Below are 26,905 nucleotides of genomic sequence, written 5' to 3'. Positions count from 1 at the left end.
TATTCTTCAGAAGAGTATTTTTTTTCTTCTTCTTTTTTTTTTTTTTTCCAGGCTGGTAGTTTACTCAGCTGAACTCAAATGTCGCTTGAAGTGAAGGCAGCTCATATTTCAATTCAGTTCTTTTAGCTGGCCTACTTGGAATCTGCCCTATGCATGTGTATGCCAGGGATCAGCCAGAGATCTACACAGAGTTTTGTGCAGATTTTAGGACTCCCTCCCTCTAGTTCTCTTTTTTGTGATGTTCAACGTTATTTTCCATTGGTTATGGTTTCCCTGAATCGATGAACTCTGTTCTTCAGTTCTTCAAGCCAGCAGGACTGTGAATTGTTCATTGGAATTTTAGCTGCCCTGCACAGCACAAGGTTAAAAGATAAAAATTGGAGAAACTTGTCCAGTGCATTTTCCTCCTGGGTATCAGCTCCCCTCATATGTTGCTTTTGTTCATTCTGCAGTGTAGTTCACTCCAAGTGGTCGTTTCTGTCTCGATGTTATCATTGTTATGGGTGCAGAGAGTTGATCTTAGGGGAACTACAGTTCAGTTCAGTTCAGTTGCTCAGTTGTGTCCGACTCTTTGCAACCCCATGAACTGCAGCACGCCAGGCCTCCCTTTCCATCACCAACTCACGGAGTCCACCCAAACCCATGTCCATTGAGTCGGCGATGCCATACAACCATCTCATCCTCTGTCGTCCCCTGCTCCTCCTGCCCTCCCTCAGTCTTTCCCAGCATCAGAGTCTTTTCAAATGAGTCAGCTCTTCGCATCAGGTGGCCAAAGTATTGGAGTTTCAGCTTCAGCATCAGTCCTTCCAATGAATATTATTGATCCCCTTTAGAATGGACTGGTTGGATCTCCTTGCAGTCCAAGGGACTCTCAAAAATCTTCTCCAACACCACAGTTCAAAAGCATCAATTCTTTGGCCCTCAGCCTGCTTTAAAGTCCAACTCTCACATCCATAACATGACTACTGGAAAAACCATAGCCTCGACTAGATGGACCTTTGTTGACAAAGTAATGTCTCTGCTTTTTAATATGCCGTCTAGGTTGGTCATAACTTTCCTTCCAAGGAGTAAGCATCTTTTAATTTCATGGCTGCAGTCACCAGAATCTGCAGTGATTTTGGAGCCCAGAAAAATGAAGTTAGCCACTGTGTCCACTGTTTCCCATCTATTTGCCATGAAGTGATGGGACCAGATACCATGATCTTAGTTTTCTGAATGTTGAACTTTAAGCCAACTTTTTCACTCTCCTCTTTCACTTTCATCAAGAGGCTCTTTAGTTCCTCTTCACTTTCTGCCATAAGGGTGGTGTCATCTGCATATCTGAGGTTATTGATGTTTCTCCCAGCAATCTTGAGTCCAGCTTGTGCTTCATCCAGCCCAGCGAACTACTGGGTCATACTAAATGCCTCAAATTGTTTTTTTAAAGCTAACTTTATAATTTTGGAATAGTTTTAGATTATAGAAAATTTGCAAAAATAGTGTAGAGTTCTAATTGGTTTTATTTGTTTTTAAAACTTATTTATTTTGTCACTGTGCTGGGTCTTCCTGGCTGTGCACGGCCTTTCTGTAGTTGTGGTGGGGGCGGGGGCACTGCTCTCTCGTTGTGGAGCATGGGCTCTAGGCAGGGGGGCTTCAGTAGCTGTGGCACAGGGGCTTAGCTGCCCCAGGGTCTGTGGAATCTTCTTGGACCATGGATCAAACCCATGTCCCCTGCACTGGCCGGTGGATTCCTATCCACTGCACCACCAGGGAAGTCTAAAATTGATTTTAAATGAAAATATTTCTAAAATATGTTAATACTTCCTGGACTTCTTAAAATGCTGAATTTAACTGTCAATTAATGTCAATATTCTGAATACAAATTCAAAAATGCAATGATGGCCTCAGAAACTGTTGAGCTATGTGGACTATTTTGCCTCAGCTATCGTGCTTTTTGAATCTCCTGTGTGTGTGTGTGCATACCATGGCTGCGTGTGTGTTTGTGTGTGTGTTTTCTATTTCTTCCTTTGCTAGCTGAACTCTATTGATGCAGCCCATTTCCTTTAATTTTCTATTGTAGTCTTTTGTGGCTTGGGTAAGCCAGATAAACAAACTCATTAAAGTTTGTTTGAAATAAGAGTAAATAATCTGAGTTTCAGTGTTGAGTTGATGCATTGGGTACATGACTTGTAGTACATGGTCTCGGTGACAGACATTAGTGTTTGCTGTTCACAGACTGATGCTCTGGCCATGCGCTGTCTGGTATGATAGCCACTAGCCATATGTGGTTGTTAAGTGCTTGTTTGAATTGCGATGTACTCTAAGTATAAAATATACACCAGATTTCAAAGATTTAGTACAAAGAAAATAAGCTAACAACTCTGTTGATTACATGTTCAAATGATACTAATAATATTCTAGATATATTGGATAAAATAAAATATTATTTAAATTAACTTCACTTTTGTTTCTTTTTAAATATGGCTGCCAGAAAATTTTAAATAACGTTTCTGGATCCCATTGTCATGGTTGTGGTGCAGGTAGTTTAACTTACTTGATAGTAATGTCATGTGTAAGATGGTGGTTGTACCATACAGATCATGGGACTAAGCAGGTGCCATTTCAGGTTTTCTTTCTTATCTTGGTGTTAGAAACTGTAAAAGTGGTTAATAGCATGAACTTAAAGTTCAAACTGCAGTTCTGCCCCTCCTCAGTTGTATGACCTATGGCAAGTTACTCAGTTTCTCTAAATCTCAGTTTCCTTATTTGAAATATGAAGAAAACAATACCTAACTTCATATGGTTATTGTGAGGATTAATGTATCAATAAAAAGCACTTTCCTATAGTGCATGTTGAATGAGAAATTAACCACTAAATTAAACAGTAGCTGTTAACTTGTTTGAAGGCAGTTTTGGCAACATTTCCATTTATTATTGTTGATTCATATAAGGAATACTTTCAAGATTGATCCAGACAAGGAAAAGGGTTATACCTTTGGCTGTCTTTTTTTCCTTTCTTTCTTATCATTCAGTAGTTTTAGTTACATGAATTATAATTTGTTCTGAAGAGATAATAGACTTTGTTCCTCCTAATTTAGGCTTTGGGTGACTGACCGTGAACAGGGCTTGTTTTTTCCATTATGGTTCTGTTGTTCTTAGATGGAAAGCCTGGTCATTGTATATCTGGTACTTAGTTTTAACAAATGATTCTGGCTGAGACAGTTCAGATTTGATTTTAATCTTGATTAGAACCTTTGTTTTCATTTTCAGCATACATTTCAAATATGTAACGGAGAACAAAAGTAGTACTCAGTAGAATCTCGACTGTCATTAATTCCCTACCTTAGTTCAGGTAGGTTTTGAGTTTGCATTCAGAATTTCTTTTGAGTTCTTCATAGTGCTTGAAAAAATGCTGTTATATTTAAACAGCTTAATCTTTTGACAGTGATGAGGAGCACGAATAAAATTATCATGTATAAACATGTGAAACATTTTCTTTAAAAATTTTCTTAAATCTTAAGAAACAGTACAGAGATATATAAAGTTAATACCCCTGTTTCTACCTTTCCCCAAGTCTGTCCTGAGGTATGAACAATGTTAATTTTGGTGTGTAGTCTCCTACACCTGAGATATACCTTCAGATCAAGATTATAGCTCTTGTGGTTAAGAGCTGTTAAGTGGTTATCTCTTGAAGGGATTTCTCTTTCTGTCCTCCAGCGAAGAATAGGCAGGCACAGCCTCACCTCCATCCATCTTGAGCCTTTTCTCTACCCAGTTGCTGAAATCCAGAAATCTAGAAGACACTTGATTTCTTCATTTCCCTCACTTCCCACATCCAGACCATCCACAATTTAGGATTGTACCCCCCCAGTTAAATTTAATGCATGCATTTCTTTCCACCTTCATTGCCTCCCTGTAATCCAAGCCACATTCCGCTGGGACTATTGCAGTAGATCTCTCCGCTTCCATTATTCATCAACTTCATGCTCCCAACCTGTTTTCCACTTGATAGCAAGTGTTATTTATTGTCTTAAAATTGAAATTGGATTTTACCCTCATGTACCCCCACCTACCAAAACCCTTCAGTGGCATCTCATTACTCTTTTCCACACAGACACACACCCAACACACACAAACTCCCTTCCCAACACACACACACTCCCCTCCCAACACACACGTGCTCATTCCATACACACACGCACCCCCCCAACACACACACACTCCCCTCCCAACACACACGTGCTCATTCCATACACACACACACACCCCCCAACACACACACACTCCCCTCCCAACACACACGTGCTCATTCCATACACACACACACACCCCTCCCAACACACACACACACTCCCCTCCCAACATACACCCGTCCCAACACATGTGTGCTCATTACATACACACACCCTCCAAACACACACCTCTCCCAACACACACATGCTCATTCCATACACACACACCCCTCCCAACACACACACACTCCCCTCCCAACACACACACACTCCCCTCCCAACACACACGTGCTCATTCCATACACACACACACACACCCTCCCAGCACACACCCCTCCCAACACAGCGTGCTCATTCCATAAAGTTGTACCCCATTAACACACACCCCTCCCAACGCACACACACACATGCTCATTCCATAAAGTTGGAATATATTCTCTTCTTGGCACATACTTTGTTACCAAGCACCTACCACATGCTGGCAATATTTTAAGAGATTTTCATATATTAATTCATTTAATCTCATAACTATGAAATGGATATTATTCCCATTTCATGTATAAGGAAAATGAGTTCCAGAGGTTTAAGTATGTGCCCAGTATCATACAGGCATTGAGTAGGAGAATCCTTATGTCAAACCAGGTTCTCTGCTTTCAGAATCCTTGCTCTGATGTTAAATGATTTTTTTTTTTTTTTTAACACAGAGGGTGCATGATAAACATTTGTTCAATGAATATAAAATTGTTCCCTCTGCGAGTGTAAGTTTAAACTCCGTAGTTTGGTCTAGAAAGTCTTTCATGATCTGGCCCCCTCCAACACCACCTTCTCGAGTATTCATAGCAATGTAGTCACACTGGCTCTTTGTGGGGCTGGTTTCTTCTCACTCTTAAGGTCTAATCTTTTATGACCATCTTATCTAAAGTAGGTGCTCCTTGTCTTTTCTCTTAGTACTTTGTTTCCCTTTAGGTACTTATTGCAGTTTACAATTTTTAACTTGATGGGTTTATTCTGTTCTCTTCCACAGTCATAAAGTCAGCTGTTACCTTTCTCATTCACAGCTGTTTCTCCAGTGCCAGTCACCAGCACTTGGGAGATAGTGAGTCCTCAGTAAATATGTCGGACAAGGCAATGGCACCCCACTCCAGTACTCTTGCCTGGAAAATCCCATGGGCGGAGGAGCCTGGTACACTGCAGTCCATGGGGTCGCTAAGAGTCGGACACGACTGAGCGACTTCACTTTCACTTTTCACTTTCATGCATTGGAGAAGGAAATGGCAACCCACTCCAGTGTTCTTGCCTGGAGAATCCCAGGGACGGGGGAGCCTGGTGGGCTGCCATCTGTGGGGTCGCACAGAGTCGGACACGACTGATGTGACTTAGCAGCAGCAGCAGTAAATATGTATTGAATGTTGAATAAATAAATATATCTGGGTCCTAGGCAAGGAGGTGTATATAAGACGTTTGTGAATGAGGAGAAAGCCCATAGCTTGAACTTCAGTGGCAGGTATTACACAGACTGCTGAAATCCTAGAGCGAAGTCTAAATGGCAGCCTATGAAAATAGAATTAATTGTAAACAAACCAGAGCCCTGGTTATTATATCTCCTTTAACTTACCTTGTGAGTTTTCTTCTTTCATTCCGTACCACATTTACATGTTTTTATTTTTCCTCCTATTTTTTTTTTTTTTTTTGCTGTGCTGTGAGGCTTGCAGGATCTTCCCTGACCAGAAATTGAACCCATGCCCTGGGCAGTGAGTGTGGAGTCCTAACCACTGCACCACTAGGGAATTCCCTCTTCCTTCTAGTCTTAATTGGAGATAAATGGCAATGTTAGTTTGGATACTTATAATTGTAAATAACAGAAAACTTTGCCCCAGATTGTCTTAAACCACTAAGACAACATACCTAGTGAACGAAGTCCAGCAGGGAGGCTGGCTACTGTGTGATTTTCTTGTGTTGGTTGTAGCCTCAGCTTACTGTCAAGTTGGACACATCAGCCACAGGTTTCTCACTGAAGGATTTCCTCTCCTGGTATCTTTGTCTTAAGAGTGAGAAACTCGTCTGTGGGGACTGTTGACTAGAACTGGGTCACATGACTATACTGTCAGTCACTGGCAAGAGGATTGGAACTATCATGACTGGCTTAGAATCAGCCAGGATTTACCCCTAGAATTGGAGATTGGGTTATCATCCCCTGTGTCTCTTAGGGGAGGGAGGAATGGATTGCTGATCAAAATTTCAAGGTCAGTCAGCAAAAAAAAAAAAAAAAATGGGAGAATGGATCTTGGGCAAGCAACTGTCAGACTTTGCTTTTACTGGTTTCTGTGGTTTGTTAACTTTATCCCAAGGTGATTTGGAGACCTAATCAAATTTTTTGAAAAAACATTAAATCAGAAAGATTTGACTTGTTTTTCTATACTGATAATCCTTTTTTGTGACTCAAAAGCTTTCATTGTTAGCAACCAATAGAAAGCTATTAAATAGTAAGACATTTGCAGCAGATGAAGTCTGATAGATTAAAAAAAAGTATGGTGTGTCACTGAGTTTATAGTCTAGTTCAGGAGATACAGTGCAGAGATACGAATATTAAAGTAATAATACATAGTAGTGTTTTAAGAATCACAAGGCAAGTTACAATTAACTTTTAAAAAATGGTGTAGAGTTGCTAAGAGTTTGTAAGACGCAGAATCTTGGGCTTTACCCAGGATCTACTGAACAAGAATCTGCATTTTAATAAGATCTTCTTCCCACATGCCAAAACTAAAAAGATCTCCATGTCCTAACTAAAAAAAAAAAAAAAAGCTGCTGATTTGTGTTGAGATCAAGGTTTGAAAAGCTGGAATAGAAAGTTCTCTTGAGGGTGAGACTAGAGCTTGACCTAAAGGACAGATGCAGCCAGGGGCATTTCAGATGAAGGATAATGTGATTTTCGTCATGAAAGGGTCCAAATTTATATTGCCTATTGTACAGGATGAATGGAAGGGGATAATGGAATAGTAGTGTGAATCCTCATGAATATTGGTAGGGATTCACTCTAGGAAAGAAAGAAAACTTTTGCAAGACCTCATTTTTAAAAAAAATTATTTATTTATGGTTGCCCTGGGTCTTCATTGGAGAAGGAAATGGCAACCCACTCCAGTATCTTGCCTGGAGAATCCCCATGGACTGCAGCCACCAGTCCATGGAGTTGCAAAGAGCTGAACATACCGAGCACGCATACGCACACATACAGTTTTCTAGTGGAAAACCAGGTATTGGTTCTCATCCCTAAATCACAGCAGAATCTGTTTTTTTTCCTTCTCTTGACAAGTCAAATCATTTAGTAGTGTAACATACTAATTAAAATGTGTAATTGTTCTTTTAAACCAGATATAGCCATCCTGCAGCATAAAGGACTTGATCTGTAAAGGATTCTAGGTCACCATCATTGTCTTTGACATTATATTTGATCTTAAGATATAGACAATGGTGGTAGTGAGCTTCTCTGGTGGCTCAGAAGGTATAGAGAATCCGCCTGCAAAGCAGGAGACCTGGCTTCGATCCCCGGAGGAAGATCCCCTGGAGGAGGACATGGCAATCCACTCCAGTATTCTTGCCTGGAGAATCCCCATGGACAGAGAAGCCTGGTGGGCGACAGTCCATGGGGTTGCAAAGAGTCAGACATGACTGAATGACTAAGCACAGCACACTAGTGGTTTAGTTGCTCCGTCTTGTCTGACTCTTTGGTCTTAAGATAAGCTTCTAGAAGCTTTAATGTACTATTTTGCACCAAAAGATACTTGCCTCTGCTTCTTAGATTGTGTGGAATAAGAATGAGTGTTTAGGCTTTAAGAGGCTTTAGGCTACTAATTTGGTTTAAGTAACTTGGCTTTTGCCAGGTTTGAGGCAAGATAGCTTGGCATTCCTTTAAAGTATGAGAGGAGGCTGTTATTTATCAAATCCTACCCTAGCAAATTGTGACTAGATTGCTGGCTTACAAAGAGCAGAGTCCAAAAGCCGTCATGAGGAATTCAAAGTTTAACTGTGGAGTAAACTTCTTTCCTGTCTTTTATTTTTTGGCATGTTTTCCCTCTGTGTAAGTGTTTGCCAAAATATGTTCTGCCCACCAAATGCATGAGAATTAGAATTGTTTGAAGTGCTTGTTAAAAACTGCAGATTGCTGTACCCCACCACAGACATTCTGAATCAGTGTCTGGAGGTGAGACCTGGTAATCTGTTTTAAACCCACTTCCTTACAGATTTGTGTATCCTAAGGTTTTGAGAATCCAGTTTCTACGTGGATTCCTTTTATTTTCAGGTCTTTTCCACATTCATCTATAATTTATGTTTCACTTAACTTTCATATGTTGAGGGCAGGAAGTTTTTTTTCTTTCTTTCTTTCTTTTTTGGCTGAATCACACAGCATGTGGGATCTTAGTTCCCTGACCAGGTATCAAACCTGTGCCACCCACAGTCCTGCAGTGCAAGCACAGAGCCCTAAACACTGGACCACCAGGGAATTTCCTAGGGTAGGAAGGTTTTGGGGGTTTCCCAGGTGGAGCTAGTGGTAAAGAATCCCCCTGCCAATGCAGGAGATAGAAGAGACTCGGATTCGATCCCTGGGTCGAGAAGATCCCCTGGAGTAGGGCAGGGCAACCCACTCCAGTATTCTTGCCTGGAGAATCCCATGGACAGAGAAGCCTGACAAGCTACAGTGCATAGGGTCGGAAAGAATCGGACATGACCAAAGCGACTTAGCATGCATGCAGGAAGGTTTTTGATTGCTTACTTTTTGTTGTTGTTGTTAACTGAAAGATTCATGTGCATGGTATGAATAACAAAAAGTATGAAAGGACATACAATGAACAGTTCACTCCTCATCTCCCTGTTTTAGTGCATTGTGCTGTTCTAAGCCCTTTAATATATTAATTCATTCAGTTCTTCCAAACAATCCAGTTAGGTAGTTCATGTTACTGTTCCCATTTTATAGAAGACAGAAACAGGTCCAGAAAGGTTAAATCACTTTTGAAAGTCACACAGCTGGGATGTGCTGGAATTGTCTAGAAGTCTGACTCTTAACTCTTAACCACCATCCTCTGCTGCGCAAGAAGGATATAAGGGTTAACTAGATTAAAACATGTGAAGAGCTGCTTTTGGGAGAGTATAGAGTTCATCTTCAACATGGTAAATGTTTCACATGAACTCTTAACAGCCTACCCTGGAGTTTCGTCTAATCCTGGTATCTATTCCTCATGTAATTTCTTTTCAAACTAATCTGTTCTTCTCTAAATTGCACTGGCTCTCATCTGGAGAGTAGACTTCATGGATTGGTAATACTCAACAAGAAAAATGGTAGCAACTGAGGTCTTTTCAATGTCCTGTCATTGACTGACTTTGTTTTATTTACATGAGCAGAGCTTGGGATGTGGTAATTCTTCCTTTACATATCCGTTGCCTTTATTTATGGAGTTATTTCTATGATGCTTCCTTCTCTTCCCCTAGTCATAGCACCCCTCACCCCCAGCCCCTTCAACTCAAAGAAATATAGAGAAACGAAGTTAAAACTTTCTTCCTAGGGTGTTTTAAAATCTGACTATTCTGAAAACTGATTAAACTGGGTTTTCTAAGTGAGCAGTTCCTTAACCTTGAATTAGTAAAACATTAAAAATATTTATGTCTCTTACCACTGACTTCTCTTTTGCAATGTAGTAGTTAATCTGGTTAGTTTCTGAATAAATACTAGTATTGGGCAATTCAAGAATTACAACAGAGGTGGGACGGGAGTGGGTGAGGAATAGAAAGTGTACAAGAAGAGCTCTCGATCGCAGATTAAACAACACTACCCTTTTTATAAGAGCAAAACCTAAATGAATGCTAAGACTCATTATTTGTCTGGAATTGGTGGTTGTTTCTGTCTGTGGTATTGTTCATGTTTTTGCTTTGATTATTTGGAATAATCTAATTTTTAAGGAAATGTTTTCTGTAATATGAAACCATAATTTAAAAACTATTTATGTATTCCAAATTAAAGTTTTGTCTAGTATGTAATCTTTGTCTACTTGTAATCTGTATATACATTTAAAACAGCTTTATCAAGATACTCAGATATTACTCAATTCACCCATTTAAAATGTACAATTCAGTGGTTTCTTGGTATACTCACAAAGTTATGCAACCATCAGCACAGTCTAATTTTAGAACATTTTTATCACTTCAAAAAGAAATGACTACCCATTAGCAGTCCTTCTCAACTCCCTTTTCTTTCCAACCCCTCTCCCCTACCCTCAGCCCTAGGCAACTGCTAATCTGTCTCTTTGGATTTGCCTATTTTGGATATTTCATATAAATGAAATAATGTGATCTTTTGTGACTAGCTGCTTTTTTTCTTAAACTTTATTGCTACTTTTTAAATATTTTTATTTATTTGGCTGCACTGAGCCTTAGTTGGAGCACGTGGGATCTGGTTCCCTGACCAGGGATCAAACCTTGGCCGCCTTCATTGGGAGTGCAGAGTCTTAGCCATTGGACCACCAAGGAAGTCCCTGGCCCCTTTTATTTAACATAATTATTCAAAGTTCATCCAAGTTATAGAATGTATCAGCACTTCATTTTATGTAGGTATACTACCACCTTTTATCTATTTTTAATTTTTATAAGTTTTATTGACATATAGTTGCTTTGCAGTGTTGTGTTAATTTCTGAAATACAGCCAAATGATTCAGTTATATAGTTTTCATTTTCTTTTCCACTTCCAAATGTTCATTTGTGTTGTGTTTTAGATTCCACATGTAAGTGATGTCATATAATATTTGTCTTTTTGACTTAACTTTGCTTATTAAGATACTTTCTAGGTTTATCCTTGTTGCTGCAAATGGCATTATTTCTTCTTTATGGCTTAGTAATAATCCATTGTATTAGTTTTGCTTTTTAAATTTAATACATCTGAAAAACTTGCACTTCTGGGAAGATCGAGTAGTGGATGGTGGTGGTGAGTTTCCTGAGTTTTTGCTTCATATATCCCAGACTTGGCACTATAGAAACCAGCAACCTGGAAACACCAACAGCTGCAGACAAAACACCACCAACAGAAGGCTGCTGTTTCTAGCCAGAAAACCAGGAAAGGGACGGCCTAAGCAAGACAGAAAACTTTCAGACAATAGCTGCTCTACTCCAAATACTACAGGAAAAACTATATGGTCCCATCTCCCACCCGTGCCAGCAAAGGCCACATGGGTTAGCCCTGACTTCCACACTCGGGTGGGCTGATAACATTTACCAGATCCTTTACTAATGGGCATGGGGTGGGGGGAGTCTCCAGTGTTTTGTTTTCTGGTTCCTCCTTATATCTTGAATTTCTTTGCTGAGGCTATTTTTATGTTTGTTTTTATGTTTTAAGCTGTTCATACTTGCTCATTGAAGCATCTTTATCATGGCAGCTTTAAAATCTTTGTCAGATAATTCTGACATTTCTGTCATCTTGATGTTGTCATCTTTTGATTGCTTTTTTTAAAATTCAGTTTGATAAGGTTATTGGTATGACAAGTGATTTTCAGTTGAAGCCTAAACATTTTCTTATTATGTTATGAAACTCTGGATCTTATTTAAACCTTTGGTTTAAACTTCTCTGACATGCAAATAAGGCTTCTCTGACACTTGTCTGGAAGCGGGCGGCAGAGAGGAAGGGTGGTGGGCAGGAGAAGCCGGGTGGAGCTAGATGTCCAAGTAGAGACAGAAGTCCATGTGCCCCGCTTGGCTTCCTCTGATACCCAAGGTGGGAGGCTTCTCAGTATGCTGGGCCAGGATAAGAGTTCCAGCTCCCCAAGTGGTCTCTACTGACACCCTAGTTCGAAGTGGCCTCATTATAGCTGGTTGAGCTCGAAAGTCCTGACTACTCTGTTCTAGGCCTCCTTTTCTGACACCCCTCACCCCACTTCCCTCCAACCAAGGAGAAGGGAGGGTTCTCATCACTGGCTGGCAGTGTTGAAGGCCCTGGCTCCCTCCTTGGCCTTCTCTGATGCCATCCTGGTTGGGACATTTACAGTCTCCAGAGGACTGATTATATTAGTTTGGGAATAAAATGTTATAAAAAGCTATGCAGTGTGATCGCATGTTTAAAAGTAGTATGTATGTAGAAAATAAAAATCTAGAAGAATGACTAGTGAATGGTTCAAGGGTAGGGGAGCTCTGACCTTCTGTAGTGTTTCAGTTTTTGTTTTAAAAGTAGTAAAGTTAAAAGACCTGTACTCAGAAAACTATAAAACACTGATGAGAGAAATTAAAGGCAATGCAAACATAAAAATATACCATGCTCTTGCATTGAAAGAATTAATATTGTTAAATAATCAGCATTCAAAAAACTAAGATCATGGCATCCAGTTCCATCACTTCAAGACAAATAACAGGGGAAATAAATGGAAACAGTGATAGACTTTATTCTTGGACTCCAAAATCACTGCATTGACTGCAGCCATGGAATTAAAAGATGCTTGCTTCTTGGAAGACGAGCTATGACAAACCTAGACAGTGTGTTAAAAAGCAGAGACATCACTTTGCTGACAAAGGTCCATATATTCAAAGCTATGGGTTTTCCAGTAGTCATGTACAGATGTGAGAGGCGGACCATAAAGAAGGCCGAGAGACAAAGAATCGATGCTTTGGAACTGTGGTGCTGGAAAAGACTTTTAAGAGTCCCTTGGACTGCAAGAAGATCAAACCAGTCAATCATAAAGGAAATCAGCCCTGAATATTCATTGGAAGAACTGATGCTGAAGCTGAAGCTCCAATACTTTGGCCGCATGATACGAAGAGCTGACTCATTGGAAAAGACCCTGATGCTGGGAAAGATTAAAGGCAGGAGAAGGGGATGACAGCAGATGAGATGGTTGGATGGCATCACTGACTCAATGGACATGAGATTGGGCAAGCTCCAGGAGATGGTGAAGGACAGGGAAGCCTGGGGTGCTTCAGTCCATGGGTTCATAAAGAGTGGGACGTGACTAAGTGACTGAACAACAACCCAAGGCAATCTACAGATTCAGTGCAATCCCTATCAAAATACCAATGGCATTTCCCACAGAATTAGAACAAATAACTAAAAATTTTGTATGGAAATACAAAAGATCCAGAGTAGCCAAAACGATCTTGAGAAAGAACAAAGAGGGAGAAATCATGCTTCCTGACCTTAGATTGAACTACAGAAGCTACGGTGATCAAAACAGTGTGGTACTGGCACAGAGACAGATTCATAGATTTGTAATAAGCCCATTAACCCACCCACCTATGGTCAATTAATTTATGACACAGGAGGGAAGAATATACAAAGGAGCAAAGATAGTCTCTTCAATAAATGGTGTTGGGAAAACTGGAGCTACATGTAAAAGAATGAAATTAGAATATTCTCTAATACCATAGACAAACTCAAAATGGATTAAAAACCTAAATGTAAGACCAGATACTATAAAAATTTCTAGAGGAAAGCATAGATAAATGAGGTTTTAAAGTATACCTGTAGTGTGGTAGTGGTGGTTTAGTCACTAAGTCTTGTGTGACTCTTGCAAGCACATGGACTGTAGCCCTCCTGGCTCCTCTGTCCATGGGATTTTCCAGGCATGAATACTGAAGTGGGTTGCCCTTTTCTTCCCCAGGGGATCCTTCCTGACGCAGTGGTCAAACCTGTGTTTCATGCATTGCAGGCAGATTCTTTACTGCAGAGACACCAGGGAAGCCCAACTTTTAGCGTGGATTTTGTCTAAATTAGCTGCTAAATTCATGAAATGTCTTTCTTTGATTAGATTAACCTAGAAGTCATATAGAACATTCTTTGACATAAATTGCAGCAATGTTTGTTTGGATCTGCCGACTAAAGCAAAGAAACAAAAGCAAAAATAAATAAATGGGACCTAATGAAACTTAAAAGCTGTTGCACAGCAAAGGAAACCAACTACAAAATGAAAAGGCAGTCTACTGAATGAAAGAAGATATTTGCAAATGATAGACTGATAAGGGGTTAATATCCATTAATATCCAAAATATATAAACTTCTCATACAACTCAACATCAGAACAACCAGGTTAAAAAATGGCCTGAAGAACTGAATACACATTTTTCCAAAGAGGAAATGCAGATGGCCAACAGGACATAAAAAGATGCTCAACATCACTAATTATCAGGGAAATGTAAATGAAAACCACAATGAGATATCACCATATACTGGTCAGAAAAGAAATCATCAAAAAGAATGCAAATAGCAAATGTTGGCAAGAGTGTGGAGAAAAGAGAACCCTTAGACACTGTTGGTAAGAATGTAAATTGGTACAGCCACTGTGGAAAACAGTATACAGGTTTCTTCAGAAACTAAAAATAGAACTACCATGTGGCCCAGGAATTCCCCTCCTAGGAATATATCTGAAAAAAACAAAAACACTGATTCAGAAAGGTATATGCGCCCCAGTGTTCATAGCAGCATTATTTACAATTGCCAAGGTAAATAATATGGAAACAAGCTAAGAGCCCATCAACAGATGAATGGATAAAGAAGATGTGGTATGTATGTGTGTGTATATATACACACACATATATATAACATACAATGGAATACTACTTAGCCATAAAAAAGAATGTAATTTTGCCTTTTGCAGCGACATGAATGAACTTGGGGAGGGGGCATTATGCTAAGTGAAATGAGTCAAACAGAAGACAAGTACTGTATGATATCAGTTATAAGTGGAATCTAAAAAATGCAGCAAACCAGTGAATAAAAAGAAGCAGATTCACAGATTTAAAGCGCAAACTAGTGCTACTAGTGAGGGGATGGAAGGAGAAAGGGGCAGTAGAGGGGTAGGAGTAAAAAAAGGTAATTTGGGGATTATATGAAATTGTGTGTGAAACTTTGAAAATTTTAAAGCACTATAGAGTTTAAAGAATCTTTCATTTAATAAAAAAATTGAAAATGTGTATGTTACTGTTAGAAGAAATAAAAAAGAAAAAGCAAAACTTTGAAAAAATGCTATATGTATGCTTTTTAAAATGCTGTATGTACATTTTTAAATGCTATATGTTCATTTTTGTCATCAATGCAAAACAGTGTAGAATAAGATACCATGATTCCCAGTTGTAGTATGCTTTTTGTTTACTACATTGTACCATAATACCCTCCTCAGTTGGTTGGACCAACTATTCATTGTAGTTGATACTCAAAAGATTGATTTAGATCCTTTAACTTTGTTGAAATGGAATTTTATTAGTACAACTTGGATTAAAAGAGAAAGTTTTGATTTATGACTACTGGAAATCTTGAGTTTTTCCACAGTTTCACTCTACTTGATGAAAATATCATCTGACTAGTAACTCCCAATTTTCTAGTGGTCTTATGACTTTGGAAAAACTTATTCATGGTACTATTTCTTATTTGAATTGTTTTGAGTTTTAGGAGAGTAGTTAATAAAAAGCCTTTTTCAGAATTTGTATTGGAGAGTGCACATACTATGTTTTTTTTAATTAATTATTTCACTGCACCAAGTCTTAGTGTGGCATATGAGATGTCCTGACCAGGGATCAAACCCAGGCCCACTGCATTGGGACACGGAGTCAGCCACTGGGCCACCAAGGAAGTCTCCTACATGCTATGTTTTTACTTGTGCATAAAGGAAAGTAGCTTGATGAGGAGTATGAGATGTGTAACAAGCTTTTGCTATACCTGAAAGAGAAGTAAATTGGTAAAACCGGTGGAAAATTATAGACAAAAGAGGTGAAGACACAGGGACATTTGTAGTCTGAGCAGGTTTTCGTGAAGCAGTTCACGTGCCAGTGTTCTCCCGTCCGTGCTCTGGGCTGCGCTGTGCAGGCCGCTGCAGGAAATTGAGGCACAGTGTCCTTGCCCTGTAGCAGTCGTGGTATACCTCCAGTGTTTCTGCAGTTTAATGTGTTTCCAGGTGCTTAGATACAACATCTTTATTACATCTTCTTTACCAATTTATTTATTTTCACACTGCTGTCACAGAGACTTGGAAAATACAGTTAATTTTATAGATTAAATAAATGGAATAGGATGAAGACGATAAGCCATACTCATTCTTTGTCTATCAAACTACTGCTTTTCCAGTAAGTCTCAATTTGTTCTACTTTTTCTTATATTTATACTTCTGCTGCTAAGGATATTAAAACCGGGAGGGAAAAAAATGCAAAAAATAAAAGAAAAGTGGGGCATATGAAGCTACAGTTTTGTATGAAATATGAAAATATTAATCATTAAGCTGTGTAGAAAGGTAGTATGTTACCTTTTTATCTGTGATAAATTTAGTTGTATGTTAATCCATGTTCCATATGTTGTTTAGATGGGCAGCCTCTTCTAAAAAGCAGATTTGGGTGCCGATTTATTATACATTTAACCTAGTGGGATGACTTAGTACTGTAAACTGACTTGTGCTCTGAAGAAGAAATTACTGTCCTAACTTTTCCAAATCAGTGTTTCTTCATGTGTCCAGCAGATGCCTCACTTTTTCTCCTTGAAAATTTAGTTAGTTGCTCTGTCTTGTCTGACTCTTTGTGACCCCATGGACTGTAGCCCACCAAGCTCTTCTGTCCATGGAATTCTCCAGGCAAGAATATTGGAGTCAGTTGCCATTTCCTTCTCCAGGGGATCTTCCCGATCCAGGGATGGAACCCAGTCTCCTGCATCGCAGGCAGATTACCACCCGAGCCCCGAGGGAAGCCCCTCTTCAGGTTGTCTTTAATCACACCAAAGTTTAAGAACTAGACCTTCTTTAGGAAGTAAATTTTTGTACAAGTTGTGGTATTAGAAATGAATATAATTCATGCTGGCTACAATTTGGTGTTTTGTTACTGATAAAGAATGATCAAAAATTTTTTTAATGAAATCAAGCATATCCTGTGCTATGTGATTAGGGTGGAGTTCTGAGAGCCTCCTTATATGCCCATGTATTTTGTTGGTTGTATCAATATTATCTTTAATCAGGTAACTGCTTTTGTTTTAACTCCCCTCCATTTCCCTGTTGTATAGGAATTAATGACTTTACTAATGTAGCATTTTACTGAAATGGCTTCTGAAGTTTTTGAGAATTACTTTAGGAAAATAAACAGTACTTTTACCAACATCTTCGAGTGACTTGTTGAAAGGTAACTTCTGGCTCTATTCATAGACTTCATGGTCAAGAGGGCTGTGTTGGCTGCTGGTCAGTGTCAGAGTGTTCTCTTCTACCCTGCAGGCTCTTTCTCTCATTTCCTGTTCCCTCCCTCCTTTATAAACTCAGAGACCTACATGATGGAGTTAAAGATTTGTCTCACTCTGATTTTTAGGAAAATTTTGTGTCATTGTTGAGCTCAGTGAAATCAATTGAGTAGGATTACAGATAACTTGGCTTCCCTGGTGGCTCAGACGGTTAAGCGTCTGCCTACAATGCAGGAGACCCAGGTTCAATCCCTGGGTTGGGAAGATCTCCTGGAGAAGGAAATGGCAACCCACTCCAGTACTCTTGCCTGGAAAATCCCATGGACAGAGGAGTCTGGTAGGCTGCAGTCTATGGGGTCACAGAGAGTCGGATGCAACTTTCACAGATAACTTATTCTAGAGATATCTTTTGTTATTTTCTTGTTCCCTGAAGAAATGTGTAAACAGGATATGGGATTTTTGTAATGAATAATTTAAAAATTATTATTTTAAATTGGCGATTTAAATACTGGGGGAGGTTGGTAATTATTTTACTCTTTGGAGGCAAGCATGTGTTTCCTTTTTTTAATGTTGCCCTGTAAAGAATACTGTCTCATAGAGTAAGAAGTAACTTAACATTTCACAAAACCTGTGATAGTTTTTGCCCCAACGCAAGGATATATGTTCCCCCTAGGGGTTGATTATACCTGTGCTATCCAATATGGTAGCCATTAGCCACATGTGGCTGTTTAAATATAAATTAATTAGAAGTAAATAAAATTCAGTTCAGTTGGACCAACTACATTTTAAGTACTCACTAGCCACGTATCACAAATAACTACTGTTTGGGACAGTGGTGACTCAGGTAGTTTCTATCATTGCAGAAAGTGCTCTTGGACAATGCTGTATTAGGCTAGCCATTTTTAAGAAGAGAAAGAGGTGAGAATTCTCTGGTGGTCCAGTGGTCAGGACTGTGCGCTTTCACTGCTGAGGCCCCGAGTTCAATCCCTGGTCAGAGAGAGCTAAGATCCTGCAAACCACGAAGCATGGCCAAATAAATAAGAGAGAAAGAGGCCAATGAAAGAGTTTCTTCCTTCCACAGAGCAACTTTCCCTGTCTCCTTGTACCCTTGATTAAAAATTCAGAAAAAGATCTGTAGTTTTGTGTATCATCACTTTGACATTTTTTTTAATGTTCATTTCTGTTTCCCAGGCTGGCAGTGATGGTGAAAGCATAGGAAACTGCCCCTTTTCCCAGAGGCTCTTCATGATTCTTTGGCTCAAAGGAGTTGTGTTTAGTGTCACAACTGTTGACCTGAAAAGGTAAGATTTGGTTATAGTTGGGGATCAACTTGAGTACATACTTTACTGTTTTCAGTTTGATCCTCTCCCCATCTCTCACTTTGCTTGCATATGTTCTCTAAAGAAATGTATTAAAGTTCAGCTGAATGATGGACACATTCAACTTGCGTGAGTATTATGGATAATTCACAGTGTCAGTATATTGCATGTGACCACTCTGTGTTTTTAAGAATTTATTGTATGTTTACCCTATATTTCAAGAGCAGCACCAGGAGCTATTTTAGTGTAGATGCAGTGACATCTTTGACTTTACAGGATGAGCATGGAACTATGAGGAACTTTCTAAGCAGATGACTTCTCATGTGTTAGGAAACACATAGCCTATGTATCTGGATTTTTAAAGCTAAGCATGGAATTTTAGGAGGCTGATTACTGCTGTGGTCTTTTTCATTTAATTTACTTTTTAGGGAGTAAGAGGAGTTTTTTATAATATGATTTTGACCATATTTGGTTAAATACAATTATAGAATAAGAGCAGTTATCTTGCTCTATGGCCCTGTGATTGTTCTTGCTAGTTGCGGGATGTTTCTAATTTTCTCTCCATAGACCAAAGTGGAGAGGGCTGTGAAGAGCCCTGATAAGCCGTAAGCTTTTTTCCTCAAGAACTTTTGTTCTCCCCTAGCAAACAGATCCGAGTCAAAGAACATTCATACTTTTTTAAAAAAAAGGTTTAAGCCAAGGATTGAGAGCATTTATACCAATAGACAATTTAGGATGTGGCAGTGGAAATGTATTCCTCTTGACACAAATGCCACAACATGCTTTGCTGTTTATTTTTTAAGCATATCAATCATGAACAGTATCCAAGAAAAAATATTGACAGGCTGTCATTTGGTGGGTAGCAGAATTCATGTGCATTCTTCTTCTGGGCATCACAAGGTGAGAATTATCTGATAGCTGTAATCCCATTCCCTGTTATCTATTATCATTCTCTGGGACCGTAAAATTTTTTTTTTTGTTTCACTTAATTAGATTTTGAGGACTTAAAATTTCTTTATTGAAAATAAGTCATCAAGTCTTCTAGGAACCCCTTTGGTTATATATATGAACATAGAAGTAAGCCTTGGAAATTATAAGAATTAAAACTACAGGATCATTTGAAGAAAAACCTAGCTCATATTGGACAGGACTGTTGTAAGAATGAAATAATTTATACTTACCCTTCTATTACTGTTTTTTTCCTACACGCATTCACAAAGGGAGTTTCCCAATATAACTCCTAAAAATAGACCATGCCACCAAGCACACACCCTAGTGTGTCTTAAAATACATGGATTCCTCCTATTCCATTTTTGGCTTGGAGCAAGTGAGTTGACTGCCATGCTTTGAAAAAAGCCTTCTTTGAACAGCTCAATACAGTGCTTGATTGTGGTACATACCAGTAATAGCACAAAAAACGATGGGAATCTGGTTCAGAAAAGGAAGTGAACTCGTCACAGCTATTTCTAACTCATCTGTTTCACTTTTCACTTACAAACTTTTTAAGACATTATTCCTGGAAATTGATTGATATTTGAGGGCTTGTATATGTTTAGGGCTTGTATATGTAATGTACCCGACATGTAAAAAGTGACATGTGAGAAGTGGGATGAAAGATTCAGGGTTTCCTGACAGAAAATCTACTCCTCAAGATATATGTTTATTTCCTAGAGCTTTGTGTTAAATCAACAGAGAGCACTGAATATTGGAGCCTATATTCTTTAGCTTTCTTTAAAAATCTTAGGTCTACAGTATATATTAAAAAAAAACAAAACCTTCTTAAGATCAGTTAAAAATATACAGCTAGTACATGGTAATGAGTCCCCTTCATTCCCAACCATGGTCATCAAGTTCCCCTTCACAGAGATAATTGAACTTAGGTTTGGTGTTTATCATCCTTCCAGACCTTTTCTATGAGTTTCACCCTTATATGGGCTTTCCAGGTGACTCCGTGGTAAAGAATCTGCCTGCCAAGTAGGACATGGGTTTGATTCCTGGATCGGGAAGATCCCTGGAGAAGGAAATGGCAACCTATTCCAGTATTCTTGTCCGAGAAATTCCATGGACAGAGGAGCCTGGCGGGCTACAGTCCATGGGGACGCTAAACAGGTGGACACGACTGAGCAACAACACCACCCTTAATATGTAGTCTTAATTAAGATTTCAAAGAGAAGGTACCTCAAGAAAGTGAACATTGGCTCAAAAAAAAAAAAAAGTCAATAGAATAAAGTTGTCACAGAAGAATAAAACATCATGTAGTAAAAAGTACCTTTCATAATTTTTAAAACTTTAAATGTGACTGTTTTTAGAAAGCTGTGGGGGAGAAAAGATTTGGTGCCCACAGTGGTTGTTTTCCTGCTTTTTCTGCTAATTGCCTAATTTCTTGGTGAAATGTACTGATCCCAGAACAAGCTGGTGGAGAGCAATAGAACTCTACTGAGAGCTTTTTCGAAGCCCACTCTCTGCTCTGAAAAAATGATTGTTACATGCCATTTCATCCATAGGAACAAGCCAGTCTCTGGTTCTGGCGCTGTATGATAGGTTTTCTCTGCAGCTCAGTTGGTGTTAATGCCCACGCTGGTGGTATCATATGCCCCTGTGAGGCTTGGAGCAGTCTCCCGCTGCTTGCCTGCCAGTGCTGCCTTAAGACTTTTGTGGGAGTAATTTCTAAACCTAATTTTCGGTTTATGCCGAAATCATATTACAGAACGTTTAGATTAAAAAAAAGTTTGTAGGCTTTAGGAGGAATTTAAGTTTTTATCAACTGCCATTTGAACAAAAGCTTCAGGCAAATGTAAGTGAAAATAATAAAGTGTGGGGCACATTTCAAGATGTTACCACATCATCAAAAGGGGAGCAACCATGGCATAGTAGAAAATGTGAGGGGCAGAGGCCTGGATCTATGCAGAGAGAGCCCTGTCCCTGGTTTCCCTGGGACCTCGGGCAAGCTATCTCATCTTCTTGGAGGTCTGCTGCTGCTGCTGCTAAGTCGCTTCAGTCGTGTCCGACTCTGTGCGACCCCATAGACGGCAGCCCACCAGGCTCCCCCGTCCCTGGGATTCTCCAGGCAAGAACACCGGAGTGGGTTGCCATTTCCTTCTCCAATGCATGAAAGTGAAAAGTGAAAGTGAAGTCGCTCAGTCGTGTCTGACTCATAGCGACCCCATGGACTGCAGCCCACCAGGCTCCTCCGCCCATGGGATTTTCCAGGCAAGAGTACTGGAGTGGGGTGCCACTGCCTTCTCCGTCTTGGAGGTCAGTTACCTCGTTTTTAATCTCAGGAAGGAGGAAGGGAAAAGTAAACTGACATTTCTTCAGTGTCCATTACATGTTAAATATCTTCACCATACTTATTAGAAACTATTCATATCAAACCATGTTCAAACCTTTCATTGAATAGAATTGATTATTTTATCACACTGGTGTTATAGGGCCTTTCTGGCTAACAGGTTCATGGCAGTGATCAAGATCTTTATTTAAAGACTTCCACTATCTTTACTGTGCTCAGAAGTTCCTAAATCAGAGATCAGCATCATTAGAGCACAGATAAGCCTGAGAGGTAGGCTGGGGGAAGAGAAAGAAGAAAGCATGAGAACAGTAATGAGAGAGACAGTCAGTCACACTGAGACACTGACTTGGATATAGCTGAGTGTGGCTATGTAGTTGTTAGGGTAAACTCTGGTTTGGGGAATTGAGAGTAGAAATGATAACTTTAAGGAATTCAGTTCAGTTCAGTTCAGTTGCTCAGTCATGTCTGACTCTTTGCGACCCCATGAATCGCAGCATGCCAGGCCTCCCTGTCCATCACCAACTCCCGGAGTTCACTCAGACTCACATACATCGAGTCAGTGATGCCATCCAGCCATCTCATCCTCTGTCGTCCCCTTCTCCTCCTGCCCCCAATTCCTCCCAGCATCAGAGTCTTTTCCAATAAGTCAACTCTTCGCATGAGATGACCAAAGTACTGGAGTTTCAGCTTTAGCATCATTCCTTCCAAAGAAATCCCTAAAAGCAGTGTTATATTACCAGTGCATAAAATTCCTCCTCCATGATATTCTCAGAGAAAATAAGTAAATTGGAGAAAACCCCCTTAAAAGTCTGAGCAGTATTTGTTTTCATTTTCCATTCCTATCTTAAACATTGAAACTCTCATCCTTTGTGGTGTCACTAATTTCCTTCTGCTTTAGAAGTCTGCGCACCATTTGTAACATTGTGTGAGTCAGACTCACAGTAAGTTGCCATTATCATAGCATAAAGTTTGGAAGATTACTATGATAGTTTAAACTTTAACAATTTTGAAGTAATTTAAAATGTTATAATGGAACTATGAAAATGATAGCTCTGTATATCTTAAAAGGACTTAAAAACTCAAAACAAAATCTGATTTCCAAGTGTATTCTTGAGGTAATTTGCTTTCATTATCATGTCTCTGTGGTTCCACCCTTCTGAAAATAGTCTTTAGCAAGTTGAGAGATCAGTTTGAGTTCCAGGTATGTCTTTAGTAAACAGCAGTTTGAATAACATGTACAGAGAGACCAAGTGGAGTGGAACAGTCCAGCCTTTTAGAGAAATCATTCATTTCCTGCTGCTGGTCAGGCAGGAAAAGTACAGACTCTGTCCTTTCCCTTTGTAAAGTTGACTTGGGCTACATGAAGCCCTTGTTAGAATGGTCCTACAGTTGAAGATACATGTCTCATGAATGTGTTCTGAATCACATGTATACTCTCAGTGTGTGTGTGAGAGAGAGAGACAGACAGGGAGAATTTCATTGCCATGTGTCTTTATGTTCTTTTTCAAGATAATTTCAAAGATGGAAATCCTGTTGAGGCCACTAAGAGCTGGATTAGAAAATTGGATTGTAAATGAAAGGTTTTCTAAACCTGTTATCATGTGTGCTCAGTCACTTGAATCATGTCCAACTCTTTTCAACCCCATGGACTGTAGCCCACCAGGCTCTCTCTATTCATGGGATTCTCCAGGCAGGAATAGTAGAGTGGGTTGCTGTTCCCTTGCCCAGGGGGTCTTCTCCACCCAGGGATCAAACCTGTGTCTCCTGCATTGTAAGTGGTTCTTTACTGCTAAGCCACCGGGAAAGCCCTGTTATCAGTATACATTCTGCTTATAAACTATAAATCTGTTAAGAATTATAAAAGTTGTATTTGGTACCTTTTCATAGATGTTATTTTGTTTTAAAATGATTGCTCCACAAATTGACCTTAAAGTAGACAGGGATCAGCAGTATACCACATTTGATCACAATAAATAAAATCCTTTAACTGGTTGAACAGGGACACATGGGCAGATCCTTAGTAACTGGGATCTTGGTGTGTGTGGTTTGATGCCCATAACAATTCAGTCATTCAGTTAGTGACTTAGTATTAGTCAGAATATAGCAAATCTAGTGAAGAATAATTAATAGGAGTAAAGTGATCTGAACCGAAAGATTTGTGTTGTTACTTTTTTTTTTTTTTTTTGCTTATTTGCCATATACTATGTCTAGCATTCTCTTGACTTGTGTGAATTAATTTTATGTCTGAAAAATCAACACCTTTAAAGTTTTAAAAGGAAACTAAATTAACAAATAAGTCTACATCCTTAGTATTTTTTTCTATTTAGTGAGTCAACTAGTTAGAGTTGGTTATTTTTAAGAACCATCTCCAGTCTCCTGTGGCTGTGCTATACTCATTTTTACCAAGCTGCTGGAATGGAGCCACCAGCTCGAGGACCTCCAATTGTTTGTGCTGAATTAAATTTTAATTGAAGTTAAGCCACTTAAGTTGCTTAAAGTATTAGCTTCTATAAGGTGCCTCCTTTTCATTCCTTCTTTCTCTTTCTCTTTCTTGTTTTACTTTTTGCTCTTTATATATTTCCTTTTCTTCATCTGGAAACAAAATAGGCAATAACAGAATAATTTTTTTTTCATCTAAATAGAAGACTACTGTAAAAAAAGACTTACTCTGATGAGTAACTGTGAAAATAAATAGCCTCCGAAACATTGGAGAATATTCATGCTCTCATATCAAGGCATGAATTCAATGCACTTTACTTTCCTAGATATCCGTTAAGGGAAACATTTGAATGAATTTGAATGAATTGCTGAATACTTATTGAAGGCCTTTTATGAAATAAACCAAAGATGTCTTGAAAATTTTAGTCAGCGCCTGTTCAGTTTCATTGTTCTCACGTTGCAGTCCCTGTTTCTGTGAAGCCTCTGTAAAAATGAGCCTTTGTGGGTCAAACAAAACACCTGAGACCTTAGAGGACCAAGTGAGGACTTGAAGTTGAAGAATCTTAGATTCTATCTGGTTGCTGACTTGATAATAGCTTCTAAATGAGTCACTTCAGTGCTTACAGCTTGTCTGTTTGAAATCTGCTGATCTGTTTAGAGGCATTAAAGTTTCTTCTCAAATCTACTTTCACTTGGAGCAAGGACCTAACATGATTGTCCTTCATCTCAACAGTTAATCTTGGAAAATAGTATCATCACCTTAAAAAAAAAAATCTATATAGCCTTTCAGCAGAAACAAGAAGGACTATTCACTAGTCATGCATGGTTTCACTTTATTTACACACTTCTATGTTAATCAAATTTCTTAGTACCAGCTAATGCTAAATAACCATCAGACTCAAATAGAATTTTGAACCATCAGACTTAAAGAGAGTTTAAAATTGTCACTTTCGTGAACACTTGTATAAAGTTTAGTTCACTTTCATACCCATTATTTGATTTGATATTTACAGACAAACCAAGTCTTATATCCATAATACAAATGAGGAAATCTAGACCCAGAGAAGTTGTGATTTATTTAGTCACATAGCTGGTGAATAGCAGAACTGTTCAATTTGGGACTTCAACCAAGTTCTTTTGATTTGGTTTTTTGGTTCTTTCTTCTTTACCATGCTAACTTTATCCTTCCTCTAACAAATATTTTTGTTTGGAAACCTTTAAAATTGTTATAATTTATTGTAGAAGTAATAACTGCTATTTATTTTGCCACCCTCCCTTATGGATTATTTTGCAGCATTGATTTCTTTCTTCTCCTTTACCTAACTGCCCTGTTCATGAAAAAATGGTTACCTTATACTTAAGCATTAATGGATGCTTCATTAGTCATAAGAATGTTAGTGGATATGTTTTATAACTTTGAAGTGAGAAAGGTATCTTCCAGGTGACCACAATTTGTGTGTGACAGATTAAAGGATGTTCTTATTCATCACTGGCATTGAGGGAAGATATGTGTATTTTCTTTCTCTTGTGTATTTTATACAGTTTTATTAGTCCTCCTTGCAGTGATGAGATACTGTTGTTCTTTCTTACCTTTGTGCTACTTTCTTAACTTTTTTAAGTGTTAGGAGTTGGAAATAAATATATAAACCCTAAATTGTTAGGGTTTCCAGACTCTTGATTTTGTGTATGGTCTTTCTGAGTTGAGGAGGAAATAAATTATAAGTGGGAACAAATGTGATTCTGAGTGAGAATATGAGTGGGTGACTTGAAAACTAAGAAGACTACCATCTTGGACATGCTGGACCCTTTAGTGATCAAAGAACAGGTGGTTAAGATGATGAGTAAGAAGGAATAACAAAAAGAAACCAGTGGGAATTCCCTGGTGGTCCAGTGGTTAGGGCTGCCATGTGCCCATGCCCAGGTTCAGTCCCTGGTCAGAGGAACTAATATTCTGCAAACCATGCAGTAGAGCCAAAAATAAAAAAGAAACCAGTGAAATGAAAAACAGAACAATTCTGATTTGGAGTTGAGTACTTATATAAAAGTTACTGGAACCCTCGAGTCATACCTCACTATTCAACTGAATGTGCATCTGGTAGACTTGCTCACGTTCCATGTACTCCGATTATTTGGAGCTCAACTTGACCTTGTCCAACCAAAGAGTGCTCAGTAAAAGAATAAGAGTTGAAAATCAGATCAGATTTTGACTTTTAAAAGCTCTCTTTTGGAATTTAGGTTATTGCAGAAGTTGATAAATTGTCTTATTTTTCTTTGGCTTGGGAAGGAGATATGCTGTAGAACTTGAGTAGAGGGAGGCCCTGAGTTAGAACATTTGAGCTATTTGGATAATTACTAAGTCCTTGTATTTTTTATTGGAATAAAACAATAGATGAGTCACTCTCCAGACCTAAACTGAGAGGGAGTTAATGGGGTGTGTGTGGGGTAAGGGGAGGGAAAGAAAGGGAGAGAGGGAATTGATGTG

General features: G+C 39.0%; 1 protein-coding gene and 1 non-coding gene across 3 annotated transcripts in view; both read left to right on the top strand.

Annotated features, from left to right (window-relative positions):
* The window catches only part of CLIC4 (chloride intracellular channel 4), a 78,241-nt gene that overhangs the window by 20,606 nt on the left and 30,730 nt on the right, over positions 1-26,905 (top strand). For both annotated transcript variants that reach the window (XM_055574104.1, XM_055574103.1), the window contains one exon: positions 18,568-18,677. In XM_055574104.1, the coding sequence (XP_055430079.1) occupies positions 18,622-18,677 (56 nt within the window). In that variant the 5' untranslated portion in view covers positions 18,568-18,621. The remainder of the gene's footprint in view (positions 1-18,567; positions 18,678-26,905) is intronic.
* On the top strand, positions 17,569-17,640 carry TRNAC-ACA (transfer RNA cysteine (anticodon ACA)). The gene has a single exon. It is a non-coding gene; the product is annotated as a tRNA-Cys (tRNA).

Source organism: Bubalus kerabau, chromosome 3 (genome assembly GCF_029407905.1).
Source record: "Bubalus kerabau isolate K-KA32 ecotype Philippines breed swamp buffalo chromosome 3, PCC_UOA_SB_1v2, whole genome shotgun sequence".
Lineage (NCBI taxonomy): Eukaryota > Metazoa > Chordata > Mammalia > Artiodactyla > Bovidae > Bubalus > Bubalus kerabau.
This window is presented reverse-complemented; position numbering and strand designations above follow the sequence as displayed.